This window comes from Lygodium microphyllum, chromosome 6 (genome assembly GCF_053477565.2).
Source record: "Lygodium microphyllum isolate KBCC chromosome 6, Lygodium_microphyllum_v1.1.10, whole genome shotgun sequence".
Lineage (NCBI taxonomy): Eukaryota > Viridiplantae > Streptophyta > Polypodiopsida > Schizaeales > Lygodiaceae > Lygodium > Lygodium microphyllum.
This window is the reverse complement of record NC_141140.1, coordinates 8,828,008-8,844,197: the sequence shown is the minus strand read 5'-3', so window position 1 is coordinate 8,844,197 and position 16,190 is coordinate 8,828,008. Positions and strand designations below refer to the sequence as shown.

Here is a 16,190-nt window from a genome sequence, read left to right as displayed (position 1 = left end):
TGAGGGCTTACTCATGATCATCTAAGAGATCATCATCACTAGGAGTCTCTCCATGTGCTCTCATCCATTATAAACCTCCCCTCTACGTAGCAATGACTGCTCTGCCGTAGCTCTCCTCCTATAGGAGCTCCATAAGAGTGGTGGTATAACGAGTGTGCCAAAGAGCCAAAGCGTCATATGAGTTTCCTAGAACTGTATATGTGCACATTGGTCTTGACTCCTCCATGGCTCTTAATGCTGCATAGCCTCGGATCAATCTATTCTTAGCTCCTCTCCTCATAGTAAACCTCAGCTGTGCGACAGTAATCCCCAAACAGGCATATCTCTGGATCCTTTCCATTGTCTCCCCACCATATGTAAATTGAGGCAATGATCATATGATTCATTGGGTGGGGTCTTAAATGTTAGAGATTCAGTGATCCCTTGGATGGGCACAAGCAGTGTATTGTTGTATAGTTAGTACTCTTGAGCATATTTATGCTTTTCCTAGATCAGGTTGGATAGTTCTATACAGTCGCCAGGTCATTTCCCACAGTTTTGGTCAGTTCACACTGACCAATATGAGGCGATCAATATGAGCCGATGCTGGAAATGGAAGTGCAACAGGTTGGAACCAGAATGTAGCAGTCTTTGGGGCTAGAATTGGTAAATGTAGCAATGCAACCACCTGAAGATGATGGCAGCTGCTCACCGGCAGTAGTGAGATGCTTGGCAACAACTATAGACCACACAGCAATAGTCGCCCGGGGCTGGACAGCTAGTGGAAGAGGGCTGATGGTTGAAACTTGCAAGGCAAGGATGGAGTGAATGTTGGGCAGCATGTCTATTTATAGATGCAGAAGGATCCTCCCAAATTAGGGTTTTGCTTATGGGACACAAACTCTCTAGGACCACACACCATTTAATGAAACTTTTGGCGATTCGCATGTTCTGGCGCTGTTTTAAAAAGCTATTCAGTTTGTAATGTATTTTTAGCTCAAGAGTGGGCAGTTGGCATCTCTCTAGTAAAATGATACCTAGGGAATGAAACAATGCAGGGTACAACCATGTCTAGTTTATCCCATTAGTAGAATGAAAGGAAGTCCTAATCTAACCCTATTCCTAGAACTGTGTTGGAGACTATAGGGTGTAGTTTATCTCAAGGTTTACACGTGTCAGCTATGATGTAGTCCCTAACTACTAGACCGATGTGGCTGGTGGTAAGTCTCCAATGTCTTGTGATGATGATGGCTTTCATTTGATTGGCAGTGTGGCCTCCTCAATTGCGGTCCTATTGGACAGGGTCGTTGTGCTTGGCGAAGTGAAATGGCTCTATTTAGTGTTGAATGGAGGGAGTCTAGCAAGGTGGCTCAATCTTTGCTAGGCTAGTAGTGTAAGTAGGGTTTGATCCATGAAAAAGACCTGCTATTGCTCTTTCTATGGGTCCCTTTGGGTGAGTTGGCCTCTTGTCCCTTGGTTGTTAGGTGCCTTTCGAGTTCTAGGAGGAAGAGACCTAGGCATCTGTGGTCCTCGTATTCTATAACACGATGAAGAGGTCCAAAACCATCACGAAAGAGGTAGTGGTATCATCCTCGTATGTCATAGTATATTGTACATTTGCATATGTAGTGCTCCTTTGTTTCAAGCTCTGAGTCTCGGAAAGCTAGCAAATCCTATCCTCCACTGGTGTCTTTGTCCATCTACATGTCTCCATTTGTAGCGTGTGAGAGGAGGTGTGAATCTGTCCGCCAATAGCAGCTTGTATGCTGTGGGAGAGATGGGTGTCCATGTATAGTGGCCGAATAGTGAATCCATCATCAAAGAGACACTAGGAAGTGACTCTAGTAGAATGCCATCCTCGATCCTAGAGGGAGTGGTGGGTGAATATATCGTGGGATTCCAGTTCCCTTTTCTTTTTCAATTTGATTTGAAAATGAATATGGTGAGTGTGACTACTCTTTCCGTTGAGTTTCCTTTTTGAACCTCATCAAGTGACTATAATACGTTGCCTGGTTTTTGGATGCTCTGATGACTTTCTTCCTCATAGCTTGCATCTTTGGTCATCATTGTGCGCTAGGTTAACTTTTCTTGTGACTCCTTTTTGGTTTTTTGGCCAATTTGAGTTTACAATTCTCGCCAAGCAAGGCTTTTAACTGTATTTCAAGGTATCCTTTTTCTGGTCAACGTGCCAGTCATATAAGGAAAATAAAGAAATGTGCAAGCTCAATATATCATCTTTGCAAGTGGATCTTCAAGATTTCTGATGATCCTGCTTCATTATACAGCTTGTAATTTTAAACAACTTCATTTATGACCTTTGAATTGTTTAAAGTAATTCAGTCGATGATTTTGAAAAATCTTTATGTGTAATGGTTTATTACAGGATTATGGGCTCATTCATTGTCAGTTGATGATTATCAAGGTGACTTTCCTACTGGAAACTTTGTGTTTTTTACTGTTTTTAGTGAAGTTCAGCTCACAAGCTATGAAGAAAGACACAAGAAGCTTTAGATGGAATGATATTTCTTCCCATGCAGAACTCAGTTTCCTGAATCGTTACAAACAATGTTTTTCCAGAACTTTTGGATCAAACGTGGAGAAGGTCTGGCATGTTTTTGTATAAGCCTCAGATGGATGAAACATGCTGTCCAGCTTACACAATACGGCTAAAAGTTGAGTCGTTTGTAAAAACAAAAGAACACATCCGTGTGATGCGCCGAATGCAAAGGTTGAATAAGATGGCATATTTAAAGACATATTGTTGTGGCTTTTCCATACATCCTAATGTGAAGTAACTGCTGCAGGTATCTTGAAGGAACTTACTCTGGCCATCCATCCAAGTCTGAAAGGACCAGCAGCATGCCTAAAAACCACATTGAAACAGTTCTAAAGACTTCTAGTACTTCTGCTCCCATAGACACAGAAAAAGGATCTGCAGTAGCAGATGACATTGCAAGGGATCTTTCTATTATGGTTGAAAAGGCTATTGAAGAATGCATTTTAGATGGTGAATTTCCTGCTGGTTTAGCTGTACCAAAAATAATAATCCAGTGGATGCAACCATGCTTACGAAGACAACTCAATATTAGAGATAATGAAGCATGTTATACATGTAATATAGGTTTTCGTTGTGCTGCTGCAATAGCAAAGCAGAAATCTGTCCTTAATGGTGCATTTGCTTCTATATTTGAGAGTCAAAAAGGTCTCAAAGACAAGAGCAAGGTTGACACCTTGGCTGTGGAAGTGGCAGAGTCTATTGCTTTGAGGTGCCAGAAGCATAGCAGAATGAGTGATTTGAAAGTCAAACCTTGCAAGGGTTACTTGAACTTTATTCTCCTGAATTGTAGTTGTTCTAGTTCAGCAAAAGTGTTCTGTAGTGTGGGCAGAAATTTTGATTTGGAAAACAAAAATGCTGCACCAAGGGTAGGGGATTCAGCGTCCTCTCAGCTCGAGGGCATGTCCAAAAAGCTCAAGCTAGACATTGAAACGAGAAGGTCAGCTTTTGATCCTGAAGAGTTTGCTTTGTACCAAAAGTACCAGATAATGATACATCAGGAGAACCCAGAGGATGTAACAGAGGATACTTATTGCAATTTCCTTGTAAAGACACCATTACAATATGTGCCACCTTCTCAAGTTGATTCTTTCTGTGGGTTTGGATCTTTCCATCAACGGTACTTGATAGATGGGAAGCTTGTGGCTGTGGGTGTGCTGGACATTTTACCATCTTGTCTCTCCAGTAATTATTTCTTCTGGGATCCAGATTTTGAGTTTTTGTCCCTTGGCAAGTATTCTGCTCTTCGAGAGATTGCTTGGGTGCAAGAAGTCAACAAACACTGCCCAAGCATGAAATATTATTACCTTGGACACTATATACATTCTTGTCCAAAAATGCATTATAAGGTGGCCTTCCGTCCATCTGAGCTTCTTTGTCCAGTGAGGTTTCAGTAAGTTTCTGCAACTCAAGTTTACTGCTGATGTGGATGTTCCCTTTACCTCATAAGTATGCATGATATAATCTGCTGACATGGCAGGCACGAGAAATACATTCTTTACTCTTGCAAATTGTATTCATGCTTTGGTTTTGGAGGTTTTTGTGACATGTCATTCATCTAGCTCCAGATATGTGAATCATTGTTTTGCAAGTCTCATTCTGAATATATGCAATGCAGACAGTGTGTGTAGCAAGGCTGACCTGAATCATTATAACATAGAAAGGTCACAAAGACTGTCATAGAAGATTTGGAAGAGCGAGAACATTTGCCCTAGACTTTTGCTTTATAGAAATAGATGAATGCGGCAGAATGTGCCAATGATGACATTTGGAAGAGTGAGAACATTTGCCCTAGACTTTTGCTTTATAGAAATAGATGAATGCGGCAGAATGTGCCAATGATGACGTTTGATCTCTTCAAGTGAGACAGAATGCCAGAGGTTAAAAATTTGTTATCCAGGTCTACAATTTCAATACTTTATTATTTTGGCCGCTTCTATGTCCCTTCTTCATTCTCCCTCTATGCTGTCTATGTGAGTGGTGGGCTTCAAAAAGAAGCAGATTGTTGTTTAAGCTCTTCTAATCATGTAGAGGAACATGCGAGGCATTGGTCATAGACATTACTAGCCACAGTAATTGTTTCTTTCCATTATTCTCTGCTTAACTACCTTTTGCTGGTTGATCTATGGGTAATCGTAGTTCATTGAAGCATTGCCCATGTCATGGCTGTCTTAGCTGGCACAGGACCAGTGCCATCTAGACATGCTAGCATGGCAGGAGACCAAGCATGCTAGATGGGACACATGAGACCAAACAGTTTGGATGACAGGCATGAGATCAGGTGGGTTATATGGGCCTGGTATAGGCTAGGCATTCTCAGAGGGCCCAACCTTGCTTGACAGGCTTCCATGTGGTAGATCAGTTGGCAGGGTAGTTGCCCAGCTCGTTCTTGATATCTGGTTTTCATTAGCTACTCTCCTTTGACTTCCTAAGTTCCTTGTTGCTTGATCTATTTGCAATTGTAGTTCACTGAGGCATTGCCCATGTCATCATCATCTTATCTGGTGCAGGACCCAATGCCATCTAGACTGGTTAGCATGGCAGGAGACCAAGCATACTAGATGGCACCCATGGGGACAAGCAGTTTGGATGGCAGGCACGAGATCAAGCAGGCCATGCAGGATGGTATGGGCTAGGCATTCTCTGAGGCCAGCCATGTTTGGCAGGCTTCCATTTGCTAGATCAGTTGGCCGGCTCATTGTTGATAATGCTGGCTTTTGTGAGCTTCCTCTCCTTTTGACTTTCTAAACAGCATTTGAACAAGAAGTATTGGACACTGAGGTTAGTGACTTGAGGTTCCTGCTATTTGTGGTTTGAAGTTTGCAGGAGGCTGATCAGCGACCTTTCCAAAAAGGGCAACATGCAAATTGTAAGGATGGGTATTCACGGAGTCCAAGACTACTTATGTTGGGGGTTTACAGTGCCAACATAGTCACTTTTCCAAGAAAAGAATTTCTTTTAAAATCTCCTTAAGAAATAATCATCAGTAAGGTAAGACCTGTAGGCATATAGAATCTCTTGGGCTGGCTGCCCTCAAACTGAATGTCTAGAACAAGTACTTGACTTTGAATCTCTCTACAATTTTCCTCTTCTACGTCTTGAGAGTATGAATGATCTCTCTCCAAATCTGAGTGAGAGCCCCAGGCATGAAAGTGTGCTGCTTATCTATAGCCTTATTGCATCCCTGTTTAGATGTAGCAAGCATTGAACACTAGAGATGAGCTCCTGTTTGTGACGTTTTGTAGTCTACTTCATGTGGGTGAATTTGGAGTGGGGATCACACCTGTCTAGTTGTTTGACATTCTGAAAAAGATGCTCCCTTGAAAATTGACGTGTCCATCTACTGGTTTTGTTTGTGTAGTCCAAGCCATTGGACCCCAAGTCACTGCTATCTATATCTAGGTGCCCTGAAAATGAGCGTAAGAGCTTTTCTCTGGACTTATTGTGCTTTGGACCTATACGGCATATAACGTCTTTTAGTCTCCTTAGGTGATATATCTCGTACATGCACCCTTGAGCGACTTATGAGCCCCTCCCATGCCAGTTTCTGCCAATGACGTACAGCTACCTCACACTCCTTTGCCTTACCGCCTCCCTGCTTGACACTGTGTTGTACCCCACATTCTTCAGTCATTCTTCACCCCTCTTTGTTTGTCATTAGACACCCTTCACTTCTCTCACTAGCCCCTTCCACTACCCTTACACCCTTCAGAAGGACATTGTAGTTCGGGGCTCGTGGCTACCTTCACTCTTCCTCTTTAGTTTCAAGCGCCCTGTTCTAGCATCAGGCCTTGTGTTTGAAGCATCTTCCACCTGGCACCACCATCATTTGCTTGGCATCAGCACTCTTCTCCTTCAGGCTCCACCTTTACCTGGGTTTTTCAATCTGGAGGCCTTCTCCTTGCTTGGCATCATCATCTCCAACTTGGCATTAGCATCCTAGCCTCTAGTGATAGTCTCCATCACTGAGCATCAGTGATTTCATCACTCGTCTATCATAGGGGCTGTTGGAACCTGCGTTTTTGTAGCGTGGCTCCTTCTCCATTACCTGGCGTCATTCTCTATCACAGGAGCTGTTGGGACTTGTGTTTTTGCAGTCTGGCTCCTCCTCCATCAATTGGGGTCACTCGTTTTTCACAAGGGCTGCCGGTGTTGAGCTAAAACATGCTTTTCAGTTGATTAGCATTCTTAAACAATCCCAAAATGCACTTAATTAATGAAAAACTCTTAAAAGGGGAGTGGTTTGAGAGAGTTTCCATGGGACCAGAATGCGAGCTTGGAGTGAGCAGAGATAGAGCAGAGAGCGGAGAGAATCGAGTAAGAGTGTACGAGTGTGTTGCGCGGTACACAAATAATAAAAATGTATTTATATGTTAGGGTACAAGTAAAGGATATGTTCACACCCGTAAGTTTATACACGTTGAAGGGGCTTTACACCCAACTGTACTTGATTGCTGACTAGAATGTGAGCTTGGAGTGAGCAGAGATAGAGAAGAGAGCTAAGAGAATCGAGTAAGAGTGTACACAAAGAATAAGAATGTATTTATATGTTAGGGTGCAAGTAAAGGGTATGTTTACACCCATAAGTTTATACACGTGGGAGTTTATACCCAAAGGGGCTTTATGCCCAACAACCTCCCACTTAAAGGCCCAAAGTGGTGCCTGTAAACTATCCAACTCCCACTAGTCAAGCTCATGTTGAGCCTTTGCAAGACTTTTAGTGAGAACATCTGCAAGGTTATCTTGTGTTTTGACCTTAGTCAGTGTGACAAGGCCATCATCCAAGACTTGTGGAATGAAATGGTACCGAACATCTATGTGTTAGGTACGGGCATGAAACATGGCATTTTTAGCTAGACATAATACACTCTGGCTATCACAACCAAGCACTGGAGTATGGGAAGAAAGACCAAAATCCTTGACTAAACGGCCAAGCCAAATAGCTTCCTTAGAAGCTTCTGTGGCTGAAATATATTCAGTCTCTGTCGTACTCAGTGCTACAATTTTTTGCAACCTTGAACACCAAGAAATAGCTCCATCAGCCAAAGTAAAGACATACCTACTGGTAGACTTTCTAGTGTGAAGGTCTCTTGCCATGTCCGAATCACAAAACCCCTACAGCTCTAGTGTACTTTTTCCATAGCATATACATTTGTCTTGTGTACCTTTTAAGTATCTAAAGATACATTTCACTGCTTCCCAATGTGGTTTGCCAGGGTTAGACATGAATCTACTAACAACTCCCACTACATGGGCAATGTTTGGACAAATTGCACCCATGGCATACATCAAAGAACCACAAGCTGATGCATAAGGTATGCCTTTCATCGTAGTAGTAGCTGCATCATCTTTTGGGCAATCAGCTTTGCTAAGCTTTGTATATGGTGGTAAAGGCACACCAAGAGACTTAGCATTAGCCATATTAAAATTTTCAAGTACTTTGCTAATGTACTTGTCTTGTGAGAGAAACAACAAGTGCTGTCCTCTATCTATTTTAATGTGCATGCCCAAATTTTTTTGGCTAGCCCCAAATCTTTCATTAAGAAGGTTGAACTCAGCTGCCTTTTAAGAGTATGTAAAGTACTCTTATGCTTTTCTGCAATCAGCATGTCATCCACATATAAAAGCAGTACAAGAAGGCTTCCATCATCAGCCTTCTTAGTGTATAAGCAGTGATTTGCATGGCTGCGTTTGAATCCATGGCTGAGCATAAAGGTATCAAATTTTTTATACCATTGTCTAGGGGCCTGTTTCAGCCCATATAAGCAGTGTTTTAGCTTACAAAGTAAATGATATTTCCCTCGAATAGCAAAATCTTTGGGCTGTTTCATGTATAGCTCTTCATCTAGGTCACCATGAAGAAAAGTAGTCTTCACATCCATCTGCTCCAACTCTAAATCCAAGGATGCAATGAGAGCAAACAAAACATGGAGAGTAGTCATCTTCACAACCGGTGAGAAAACCTCTTGGAAGTCTATGGCTTCCTTTTGTGTATAGCCCTTAGCAACTAGATGTGCCTTGTATTTGGGCTTCCCATCGATACATTTCACCTTATAAACCCATTTGTTAGGAATAGCCTTCTTATCCTTGGGCAAAGGTACAAGCTCCCATGTGTTGTTTGCATATAGAGATTTCATCTCTTCTTGCGTAGCAAGCTTCCACTTTCTTTTGTTTTCACATGACTGTGCCTCTTTAAATGTCAAAGGCTCACCTTCATCAATCAATAAAATGCAATCCAAAGATGGCTGAAACCTCTATGGCTGCCTTTTGACCCGTGTAGACCTTCTTACCCAATGATCTGTGTTGATAGGCAATGGGCCTACATCCTGGTTTTCAGCATTTTCTTGCTGTTGTAACTTGTTTTCAGCATGCTCTTCTTGCTGTCCTATTCCATCATGTGCATCAATTTGCTGCCCATTATCTTTTGGCTGTAGCACAATAGGTTGCTACTCATTTTCAGCATCAAAAGGGATAGAATCTTCAGCTAATGGTTGCTGAATGGCTGGCTGTTCATGTTGAAACTTGACCTTCTTCTTGTCAAGGTCACCATGTGTAGTATTTTTCAGCAACTTTGCCTCATTAAATACTACGTCTCGGCTGCGTACTATCTTCCTATCTTGAAGAAGCCAAACTCTATATCCCATCTCTCCCTCATCTCCATATCCCATGAAGATACCCTTGATGGATTTCATGTCTAGTTTATTCCTCTGATTTACAGGAATATGCACAAAGCATCACAACCAAAGACACACAAATGGTTATATGAAGCAGGTTTGCTAGAACAAACCTCTTCAAGAATGCCATTTTTTAATGCACAATTGGGAGAGCGATTGCACACATGAACTGTAGTTTTAAGAGCCTCTCCCCAAAACTACTGCGAGAGATTTAGCTGTGGAGAGCATGCATTTGACTCTCTCACAAAGTGTGCGATTATATCTTTCAGCCACACCATTTGATGCAAGGTTATAAGGGTTGCATGCCATTTATGTAGGGTTGTAAGAGGCTGTCAAGTCCCTCTTAATGCCATGCATCTCACAAAATCTTTTAAACTCATTAGAGGTATACTCCCTCCCATTATCCGTTCTTATAGCTTTTAACTTAGCCCTTTCTGTGTGGTGACAAAGGCACGAAACCTTTTAAAAGTATCAAACACTTCTTTTTTGCTCTTTAGAACATACACTCATGACTTTCTACTAAAATCATCAATAAAAGTGACAAAGTACCGTGCATCCCCGTGTGAATTAACAGGCATAGTGCACACATTTGAATGTACTAAGTCAAGAGCATTGGACTTCTTAACAACACCAGAGTAATAAGGAGACTTCACATGTTTTCCATATATGCAATCATTACAAAAGTCGAGTCCAAAGCCTTTTACATCAAATCTCCCTGTAGAGGAGAAAACTTGAAGGCCTTTCTAGCTCATATGACCAAGTCTTTTGTGTCAAAGTTCCATCTATGAACGAACTTCAGCCACAACCAAAAACTTGCCAGGTAATACTTTACAATGCAAATAATACAAATTCTCCTTTTTTCTACCTTTAACAATCAGCATAGAGCCCTTGTGGACGTTCCAAGATCCATCACCAAAGGTAGTAAAATACCCTCTTGCATCAAGCTGCCCAATTGATAGTAGACTTTTCTTTATGTCAGGTACATATTTGACATCATGCAAAATCAGCTCTCGATAATTTTCAAGGGCCAAGTGAATGGTACCTACACTCTCTATTTCACATGCATAATTGTTGCCCAAGTAAACCTTGCCTAGACAACTTGAAGTGTATTCAGAAAATGACTCCAAAGAGGGAGTGTCATGAAAAGAGGCACTCCTATCCACTATCCATGATTGAGACAGCCCATCATAAGCTGAAAGTAAGGCATCAATTACCTCCTTTTTAGTGATGTGCATATCACCTACTGCTGCCATAATATCTGCATCATTACATGAGGCTGTAACAAGTATATTTCCAGTGTCAAGAGAGTTCTTCAATAACCACACTAGATGCAACATTTGCTTTTGCAACTTCCTTTGAGGGAGAACTGTCATCATCTTTCTTGTCATCCTTCTTTTTCTTTCCTTGCTGTTTCTTTCTTTCTTGCTCTGCCTTGTAGGAGTGACAATAGTGATTTTTATGCCCTTTACGTCCACATTGATAGCAAGTGACATCCTGTTGTTTGCCCTTACTTTTACTCCTGCTTTTGCCCTTATTTCTTGCATTACCCCTCTTTTCTGATCTGCCTCTCAGATGATAAGCTAAACCATTGCTTTCTCCCTAGACTTTCTTCTAATCTCCTCATTGAGAATAGAGCCTCTAACACCATCGAAGGTTAAAGCAGGATTGTTGCTCAATGAAACAACCAAAGACTCCCAGCTATTAGGCAAACTCGCCAACAAGAAAATGGCCTTCAATTTATCATTGAAGGGCTGCAAACCAGAGTCTTGTAACTGGCTCAAAATCCCTGTGAAAGCACTCAGATGCTCTGATGCGGGTTTAGACTCATCCAACTCCATGTTTACAAGCTTGTGCATAAGGTGAACTTGATTTATTGTAGTTGTATTTTCATAAGTGTCCATCAACTTTTTCCATATGGCATAAACTGTATCAAGACGCTTAATGTTTGTAAGTACATCATCAGATACGGCCATTTTAATGTATGCAATGGCCTTTTTGTTGAGTCTAGCCCAATCCCCATCTGTCATAGTTGTAGGCTTGACTTCCAAAAGAGCATCATCACAATCCTTGAGAAACAAAATGCCTTGCATCCTGTCCTTCCACAAGTCAAAACCAATGCCATCAAATCTCTTGATTTCAAGAAGGGATTTAGTGTCACTGTTGCTTGAAGCATTTGCAGCCATTGTTCAGCAATGTACCCAAGAAAAAATCCTGCAATTTATAACAACAAACAACGAGCTGAATGTTCGGTTAATATCAGCCCAAATTTTCAGGCAATGAGAGCAAGGTTTAGTCCAAGTACATGTACAACAGTAGAACTGATGAGGTTCAGCAGTATAACTGAAATTTCAGCATATACTCAAAGCATACATCACTGCCAGGTGACTCCCACTTTAGCAGTATCACCAAAAGTACATTTGCAATAATCTCAGATCTGCAAATGATCACTAAGACTACTGCAAAATGATTGTTCAACAATACATCAACTCAATGAAAGCTGCTCAACATATGTATTGCTGCGTGTGTGACCAAGTACTTTTAATACACAAAAGAAACCAAGATTCTCTGCAATTTCTTCAATATTTCACAAGTGGGAATGAATCTCACTGCTTATAGCACCAAGATTGCATCAACAATGTTTCCAATGTACATTTCAGATATCATTTTTGCCAAAATTCTCAAATTTCAGCAAAACCCCCAAAATCTTACTGACAAATCTGAACCGATTAGATCAATATATCTTCCCGAGGGTCAAGTGTGGGAAAATGTTGCAGAAATTTCACGAATTCTGCAAAAGCCCCAAATTTCAGGGTCCAGGAGTGCACAAATTTCCAAGAAATTGGCTCAATCAAGCAAAAATTTCACTTACATCTGAAAATCCCCAAAATTTCTGAAACCCGTGCACTCAATGTTTGCAATTTGTGGATTACGAATCATTGAAACATGTGTCCGGCACCCAATCTGGGAAAAGTCCCAAATTTCGAAGAATAGATTTGCATAGATTTGTGTTTTGTGCTTGCTTGCGCGAACACCCGGAAGAGAGGGAATAAAACAAACTGAAATTTCTGATTTTTTAAATAAAAAATTAAGGGCCATTGACCTGCCCATCTAACGAACGTCAATCCATCCAGCCCCCGCGTCGCGTGACCTGAAACTGCGCCCCACCGGCGCCTGTCACCTGTCACGAGCAGTCCGCCTTGTGTGCCATTGACTGGTCGCCCACTGGTCCCCGTCGACTGTTTACTCGCCTCGTGTGTCGTGACTGATTGCCCGCTGGTCTTGTGAACGTCGGTCTCACTAGTCGATGCTGGTGTTGCTAGTCACTTGTGCGACCAACGACACCAGCATTGACTAGCAATCAACACAGGTCGCTTGTGCGATCTGTGTTGATTGCTTCTTTCTCAGCTCTTTACTTCAGCTCAACTTGCTAAATGTGTCGAGTGCTGTCCGTTGGCTTGATTCTATGTTGCGACCTTTGACACTCTTGGGAAGCGCGAATGCTGTAACCAACAGCTCTGATACTGGTTTGTTGCACTTGAGTGTTGACCAGAATGCGAGCTTGGAGTCAATAGAGATAGAGTAGAGAGCTGAGAGAATTGAGTAAGAGTGTACTAGTGTGTTGTACGGTACACAAATAATAAAAATGTATTTATATGTTAGGGTACAAGTAAAGGGTATGTTCACACCCGTAAGTTTATACATGCAGGAGGCTACATCCGAAGGGGCTTTACACCCAACATCAACATCTATAAATAGACAGGGTGTCCCCATTCAGCCTTACCCCGTCTGTGCAGGTTTCTTACCCTTGAGTGCAGATTTCAGCCCCATCTGTCCACACACATGTGGCTGTCCAACCCTAGCGACTATTGCCACACCTTTCCTCTGCTGCATTTGCACCTCCAGTGTGTAGGCAACAACTAGCAGCCCATCTCCCTCATCCAGGCAACCTTCTGCTGCCATGTTTGGACCTCTTCATCACCTGGTGACAGCTGGTGATTGCATCTACAGCTTGTGTTTGGTGTCTTCTCTCCAAGCGATAGCTCCTCCTCATCAGGCGATAGCTGCCAGCCCTCTTCCACACTTGTCTAGTTTGCGTTGTGTGCTCCAAGTCCTCCTGACACCTGTGTTTGTTGCATCCTCTCCATCCTACACTCCGACTGGTGGTTAGAGACTTGGAATCTGTCTCCAGTGGATGTCATTCTTCGACACTTTGCTCTACCCTTGAGTATTTGTACACTCTTACATTCATTTACATTATTTATTCACTTTAGAGTTGTGTTATTCTCTCCCTTCTTCTGTTTGTGTTTGAGTTTTGAGTTTTGCGTTTAGGGTTTGAGTTTACTTTTTGTGTCTGTGTCTGTCTCTTTGTGTTTCTGTCATGATTGTACACTTTGTGTTTTCTTAGTACAAACCCTAGCATTTTTCTTCACATGGTATTAGAGCCGGTACTCTTGTAAAGAGTATCTTGCGAATATTGTGGAGAGCTTGGTTTTGTGCGAGGCACACAATATGACTCATAACTGAATCACAATGTCACAGATACCTTCTTCTCCAGTTTCTATGATGTCCTATCAGGCTTCTCCATCATTGGAGGGCCTAAGATGGCATTATGGACTCAATGAGGAGGATGACACTCCACCTTCACTGTCACCTTCTTTTTCTACTCCTATTTCAGATTTGACCTACATGAGAGAGAACTTTGAGAAGTACTATCGCAACAAGAATGGTGATGTTTACACCCCTCCTACTAGTTTTACTACCACATTCAGACTGGTCGATGAGACTGGCAGCCTCTCCTATCATGGAGGATATACCGCATTTGGAACATCTGGTGATTCATCTTCATCATCTCAGCAGGGTCCAGTGTCAGGTTCGTACAATCCTTTTGAGTTGCATAAATCAAAACCCTCGCCTGTTTCTTCTTTTGAGGTACAGGATCCAAATGGCTTTGCGTATGTGAACTTCAATAGAGAGGGACTCTCGAAACAGACCTAATTCAGGTACATCTATAGCTTCTGTTTCATTTGAGCATGTAACACACACACTCCTCAGTTCCCTCCCATTCCACCCTCTTCTACATCACACCTTGATCACGTCTTATCATCTTTCCAAAACGTTGGATTACACTCCACATCCACATCACACACATTAGGGGTTGGATCTTCCATCTCTGCTCCTAGCACTTCGTTATTCTCTACCCCATTCTTCACCTCTTTGCACCTTGGTACTTCGTTAGGGGGAATGCCACTCTTTAACACAATGCCTCTCATCTTTCTGCAAATGAGCACACTCATAGCACTTGGTATGATTGTGATGGGCATTCCCCTCACTACCCCTAGATTCACATCTCACATGACCACTCAGATGCAGGGGTTTCCATCCTCAGCTTATGGTGCATCTTCAGACTCTCCTTGGATTACACCTATGCAGGGATTTCCATCTTTTGATCCACAAGTTCCCATCCCACCTCCTTGGGTTCCTCATGCGGCTCTCGTGCCCATCCCTAGTCAACCCATCCCTACCTTTGGATCCACCTTGCACATTCAACATATGCCTGGTGGGTACTTTGGGGCCCATTCCTGAGTGTACTCCACTCCCCCATCCTATCCACATTATACTTTCCCTCATTATCCATCGCCTAGCACTACCACTCCTAGTGCAACGGCCAAAAATGCCTTCACGGATAAGACTTGTTTTAACGGGTCAAATTTTACCACTTGGTCAAATTTCATGCAACAAGTGCTTGAGTCTTAGGGTCTTTGGGATCTTGTCATTGGTCTAGAGCCTATGCCGGACCCTCAACTAGCTCACCCTAACTACATCCGTCAATGGAGAGCCTGCAATGCCACAACCAATGTTGAGTTGATGCAGGGATTGCTTCCAGAGTTTCACTCTCAGTTACAACACTTCCCGCTTGCGTCAGAGCATTGATGCCACCTTCTTGACCGCTATATGGCCAGAGATCATACTTGGCACATAAATCTCGACTTTGAGCTTCAAGAGTTCTCTATTAAGGAAGGGGATGATTTGAAAGTCAAGTTGGCTGAATATAGGCAGTTACTTGCTGAGTTCGCCACTACTGGCTCTTCGAAGTCAGATGATGATCATGTTACATTCTTCTTGAATAAGTTGCCCGAAAAATACTTCAATTTCATCCAACACATCATCTTACAGCCTAGACTGTCGACCTACGAGTTTGAGTGTTAGTTCTTGCGTTATGCGAGGCTGCGTGATCAAGTCCATAAGAAATCCTCATCACAGCCTTATTGCGAGCAGAGGGGGTTGGTTGCTTCTTTCTCGGGAGGGAAAACTAACAGTGGCTAGAGCTTGCAAGATGCGAAGGCAAGCCAATCCAAGGGTGACACCTCTTCCTCAGACCAAACCAAAGAATCAAGACCTATCTGGCAGCAACTCCCTAAGAAAAATCAGTTTGCACACATTGCCAGAAATCAAGCCATGTGGATGAGGAGTGTCACTCCAAGGCCCAAGGTCTCCCAATTAAAAAGCCTAAGCAGACTGCTGCGACTGCACAATCCAGTGGGGCTCCCTCTCCACCTTGTCAAGCATTTCATTGGCAGAGATCTGCTACTACTGAGCGTATGTGATGGTGACCATTCTCTTAGACTAGCATGTCTCTAGATTTGTACTCTTAGAGTCAGCCCATAGAATTCATTGTCCTTAGCTTTTCCATTTTTATGTCTTCTGTTGCATTTACTCACACACATATACCTTAATTGCATTGTACTTTAGTTAGCTTTTTCTTTCTGTTATGTTTTGCTTTGGAGCATCTCACTACTGACCTCTGTACTTGTAGATTCTTATCTCTTTTGCAAGGTTTTGTATTTCAGTCGGGCTAATTTGCAGTTTTGCTTTGGTCCTTCTTGGGTTGGAGACGTGGGGATGCACGCCATTCCTTTCACGATTTCATCATTCTAGGAGTGCTTGCTCTTCTTCCAGTATGGAGATCTTCCCTCTCGAGACGG

The 16,190-nt window shown here is 42.4% G+C and overlaps 1 protein-coding gene across 4 annotated transcripts in view; it reads left to right on the top strand.

Moving 5' to 3' along the window:
- The window catches only part of LOC148034291 (arginyl-tRNA--protein transferase 1-like), a 42,885-nt gene that overhangs the window by 15,633 nt on the left and 11,062 nt on the right, over window positions 1–16,190 (top strand). For all 4 annotated transcript variants that reach the window (XM_087679229.1, XM_087679231.1, XM_087679228.1 and 1 more), the window contains exons 3-5: window positions 2,363–2,401; window positions 2,557–2,707; window positions 2,784–3,926. In XM_087679229.1, the coding sequence (XP_087535355.1) occupies window positions 2,363–2,401; window positions 2,557–2,707; window positions 2,784–3,926 (1,333 nt within the window). The remainder of the gene's footprint in view (window positions 1–2,362; window positions 2,402–2,556; window positions 2,708–2,783; window positions 3,927–16,190) is intronic.